General features: G+C 38.3%; 1 protein-coding gene across 2 annotated transcripts in view; it reads right to left on the bottom strand.

The window, feature by feature from the left end:
- LOC139977169 (uncharacterized) overlaps positions 1–5429 on the bottom strand; it is a 216882-nt gene that overhangs the window by 196964 nt on the left and 14489 nt on the right. The window contains exons 4-6 of one of the 2 annotated variants that reach the window (XM_071986383.1): positions 3504–3774; positions 2802–3101; positions 7–1771 (exon numbers count right to left, since the gene is read on the bottom strand). The exons of the other annotated variant lie outside the window; for it this stretch is intronic. Of the exons in view, the coding sequence (XP_071842484.1) occupies positions 7–1771; positions 2802–3101; positions 3504–3774 (2336 nt within the window). The remainder of the gene's footprint in view (positions 1–6; positions 1772–2801; positions 3102–3503; positions 3775–5429) is intronic. 2 annotated transcript variants of the gene reach the window in all.

Genomic DNA, 5429 nt, shown 5'->3' with positions numbered 1-5429 from the left:
TTCTTTGATTGATTGATAGATTCCAAGCAATCAGGATCAAGGGATAGCCCTCTCTTTATCTCTGAAGTAACATGAGATGTGTTCAGTGTATCATCACTGATGGAATCAGTCTGGGGACTTTCACTGCCTGAGTCAGTCTGAAGATCTCCAAAAGATTCCAAGAGATCAGGATCAAGGAATAGCCCTCTCTTTATCTCTGAAGTAACATTAGATGTGTTCAGTGACTCATCACTGATGGAATCAGTCTGGGGACTTTCACTGACTGAGTCAGTCTGAAGATCTCCAAGAGATTCCAAGATATCAGGATCATGGGATAGCCCTCTCTTTATCTCTGAAGTATCATTACATGAGTTCAGTGACTCATCACTGATGGAATCAGTCTGGGGAAGATCTCTAGTAGGGGAATTAAATGGAGTTCCTTCCTCAACAACAAGTAACCCAGCATCTATCCATGCTTTGCTATTACTGACACATCTATCCACAAAGTCTTTCTGCCAAAACAATTGTTGGTTTCCTTTACAGAGGCCGTTAAAGCCAAGTTCCTCCAATGTAATGTATGTATCTTGGGGGTCTATTGATGTTTCACTCTTTGAAATGCTCACATATGTGCTTTCTTCATCCTTTTCAAAATATGATGAAACATCTTCCTGTGCATGGTATGCAAAAGAATCAGGATCAAATTTAATGGTGGCATCTTTCTTCAGAGTGGAACCAAGTTTGTGGTGACCAAATGATTGTGCCTCAGGCTCCCACTCAGGAGCAGACTTACCACCAGTTACTCCATATTCCTCCTGCTTCTTAAATGCTTCACTCTCTGATCTGCTCTCATCCTCTTCACAAATTGATTCCTGCTGCTGGTATGGCAGATGTCCCGAGGTGTCTTCCTCATCCTGCACAGAACACAGAATATCTACAATGGCCTTCACAAAAGGAGTAACCCTGTCAAGCTGACCCTCTTGTAACTTTCCTAATCTATCAATGTTATGTACTAACAGCACAAAGAGTAGTGGAACATTACAAAGATCAAGAATAAAAGGAACATTAACAATCAATTCTTTGACTTCTTCTTGCCTCTTGAGATAATCAGGGTGGACTTTTTCAATGTATTCATTCCTCTCATCCTCACCGAAGCTTCCTATCTTCAACATTGGACCTGGAGGTAGATGCTTGGTATAATCTGTCCTAGCTGTGATTATAACAATGCAGTTGGACAGTTTATCCTTTGACATTACTCTCATTACCTCTGAGGGATTTCCATCTTTGGTTCCAGCATTGTATTCTTCAAACCCATCCAATATGAGGTAGACTTTCTTCTTACCACTGTTAAGTATAGACTCAATATCCTCTTCTGTAATGGGAATGCCTTCACGGATGTAGAACATCTTCAAAGCTTGATAAATTGTCATGTTATCAACAATTTTCAAGGGTAGATAGATGACCATGGGGATATCCATAAGCTTCCCACAACACCAGTCATAGGCCAACCGGGAGGAGAGCATTGTCTTGCCGGAGCCAGGCTGTCCTTCCAGAATGATTCGAGTCTCTGCTTTTAGTCTTTCATGAGTAAAGATATCTAGGTAGTGCAGCTTACATGTTCGGTCAACTTCGCTGCTAGATATATTTGAACCAGAATTTGTTAAGACTAAGCCGCTGGCTATAAAGAGATCATTATATTTCCATCGACAAGACTTCATCCAGGGGACAGGAGTCATGGTTTCAAACCAATTTTTCATCTTCTGTTGTAAGCATTTCAGGAATAAGCTCTCTTTGTCTTTAAAACAAGGAAACAGAAAGCACAGTTCAATTTCTATTGAAACAAGTTTAAATGTTTCACAATTTATCACAGAATATGAAGAATATCTACCATACTAAAAAACAAGTGTTCTTTGATATAAATAGTTTGGGCAATCTCGTAACACTGTATCTTTGGTAACATTTATTAACAACTACAGTAGTATAATATTCAAATGTAATGGAAGCTTACTCCCAACACAAACTAAGACACTGTCATTGCTCAAACATGCCAGTCAGTTTAAAAATTACTCAGTAATACAAACAGCATATTATAATACATATTGTCATACATTGAGACTTGAAACAATTGGAAACGCAGATGTTATTGTATTTCATTCATACCATCAGATACTGTTCTCTATCTGCAATTTATTTTCAAAGACACTACATGTACCACTATTGAAAAACAACAAATCCAAATTTAAAAATCAACTTTCTTTTATTTAGAGACAAACATTTCACAATGATTGCTGTCATAAAAGGAAAGAATTGATACTGTCTTTATTTATTTGTAACTGATCAAGTAGGTCTCCTCCATAATTAGGAGCATTGTTAATTGTGAAGTCATTTGAGTACACTGCATACTGCAGCTTCCAGGGTCACGGCTAAATCATTACAAAGGATGGTTATAATAACTTTAATTTTACAGGAGAAAGAGCTGTTGATATAGTCACTGTATGACATCACAGATTTTACAGCAGAACAATGCACTCATCATAATAAAGTGAAAACCTGCATCATTATATTTTTCAACAACATACATTGCTATGAAGCTGTGAGTTCCATCAATGTCTTCAGTTCAGAACATATTTTGACATCTCAGTCTTCATTCTATCCCTAAAATATCCTGCAATCCACACATAATATTTTAAGATAATGAGTGCATTTTGTGTGTTTAACTGTTTTCGAGTAATGAAGTCTTAAGTCAGGAATGTTCCTTAAAACTGGCACGACACTTGTGTCAGTGGAGTATAAAAGTTTTTTACATACATATGAATTTACAATACCTTCATCTTGTGCCCTGGCATTGTCAGAAAGTTCCAGGGACTGGTATTCGTGTATCTTAGCTACTGCCTGGAGAAGACGATATTCCTCTAAAGGAGTCTCTAATTTGCTGACATCAGAAGGATTAATGATACCCATCTCATCAATTGTCAGGAGGAAGGAGAGTCCTGGATTCTGACTGGAGATAACTGTGTTCTTGTTCTCATCTGTAACTTCAAAGTTATCACAAAGTTTCTCTGTTATGGAAAATGTCAAATGAGCAGAGAGGCCGGCGAGGAATCTATCGTATTCAGTCTCTTGATCTGAAATGTTTAAGGTAAACATCAAGTTGAAGTTTCCAGTGTTGTTAAATACCCAAAGGCATAGAGGCACGCTGATTTATGCATAACAAACATCATGGCATAAAGTGATTTTTTTCACGCTTGTACATATACTGTGTTTTGGTGTACACAATTTGGTTTCAACATCTAGAAATAATCACCACCTGTGCTATGTATTGCTTAAAGTGGAATCTTTCTGAGGGGGGGGGGGCGGGTTGACGGGTGATATTCCATAACCAGGTTTTGTCATATATATGAAAATGTGCATGAGCGTTGCGCAACACTTTATGGAGATCAATACCTTTCTTTTAAGTCCTATTTTGGAATTACAAGAGGTGAATCAAATTACAAAATTGCAAAGAGAGCTCATGATTAGGGGCCTACCTCTTAGATTCATGTACGTCTCTGTTAATAAGTGAGTAGGGTTGATCTTCAGCTCAGTGAGTGCATCAGTTAATCGATTCACATTTGAAGGGTGTATGTATCCTCTCTCTTCAAGGGCAAGCAGAAAGTTTCTTGAATACGAGGGACTTGTAATAATGGTCTGCACTTGATCAGGTGGTAGTGAAAAGTAGCGGCCTAAGTTCCCACAGTCAGTTTGGGTTAGCTTTGCAGACAGTTCTTTTTTGAGATCGCTGAAGGTCAAAATGGATGCCTATGGAAGAGAGAAACAACAATCAATCCAATGTGTTAGTTATTCTTTGCCAACTAATCACATCAAGAACTTTCATTTTAGATTAGCTTTGCTCAGAAGATTCCTGAAATGTGACAATGTTTGAGATGTAACCAACAGCTCCTCTGAGACTTGAACTTCTCTTGAACTCCACATAACAGAGTAAGATTCTGGTTACTCGCACAGGAGATCGACACACTACATGAAGTCAAACAAGCTACTGTAAGTATTGACCTGTGGTCAGCTTAATGAGGTATGCATCAAATAATACAGTTCAGATTATTGTAAAGAAGGAACGAAAATCTAGAACCACATCTAAAGTTCACTGTGTGTGCTCACATTGTTTCTAAAATCTTATTGATATTTCCTTGAACTGACCTATGATTTCTAGAGCAAAGCTGCAAAAACGCGATACTACTGATATGTTTTAAAGTCAATTACAACAAAAGAATACCAGCACTAGCAATTCTGCTCACTGAGGGTGCATTTACACTAGATCCTGATCAGATACCCTGATGTAATCAGATGATAATCTCTCCATGGGGTCAACTTGTGCATTGATCCGGACGCGTTTACACTTGAGTCGTACTCTGATCCTCCCCCGCTTTTCAACGGATGTTGGTAAAAAAGACTGTATTGGAAATGTGTCATGCGCAGCCGCAGATCGCTTAGTACAAATATAATCCAAAACTTTCTTTGTCATGGTTGCATAGCCTTAGGGTGACAATACTACGTTATATAAAGCCCCCCCCCCCCACACACACACACACACATAATCTACGTAGGAAATAGCACATGCGTGATACCAGACAGGAATTTCACGCGAGAATTCATGTGACATGTTGCGGTCGCCGGATATCTCGGGTCACTGTTGATTCATGAGTGTTACATTATAAAAACTTGATCTCGACGTCCTGATTAGATCTTGGTCTTTGCCAGCATCAAAATAATGAGAATCAGATCCGGATTTGAACTGCGTTCCCACAACAGCCGTGATCCGGAAGTCAGGATCAGATCCTGATGTCGATATCTGATCAGGATCTAGTGTAAAAGCACACTGCCAGGATTTCACAACTGTTTAAATATATTGTGTGAGATGCCTCTTTCAAGCAAACAATATCTTTCAACAGTGCAGTCTAAGCTATCTAGACTTTTGTACCTACAATGTCAAATGAGCTCAAGTGAAGGCTTTACTGCGAAGTAATAATATAACTGTCAGACACTGGCTACTATTGGTACTACTGATCACATTGTTCAGTGTATAAGCTCTCTAAACTTCAGATGCCTAGCATCCTTTATTTATTGTGTTAAAACTAATGCTTGCAAACATTTTTGAAGGTCTGGACCAGTTACAAAACGTGGTTACCTCAAAACTGTGGTTGACAACTAGATGTAACCTTCTATCAGATGAGATGTAACCACAGATGTTAAATGCAACAAATGAAGCCATAATTGCCTCATAATTTGTGACTGAAATGCTTTGAGGCTACAAAACGTATTACATTTTGTAAACGATTCCATGCAGTTCCAATGAAAAATATTTCAATGTGGCGGAAGAAGCAAAACACTATGCTGCTGTCGAGCATTACAATATATATCTTAATACATAGAAGTATTGAGATGTATAAGACTTTATT

Source organism: Apostichopus japonicus, chromosome 12 (genome assembly GCF_037975245.1).
Source record: "Apostichopus japonicus isolate 1M-3 chromosome 12, ASM3797524v1, whole genome shotgun sequence".
Lineage (NCBI taxonomy): Eukaryota > Metazoa > Echinodermata > Holothuroidea > Aspidochirotida > Stichopodidae > Apostichopus > Apostichopus japonicus.
This window is presented reverse-complemented; position numbering and strand designations above follow the sequence as displayed.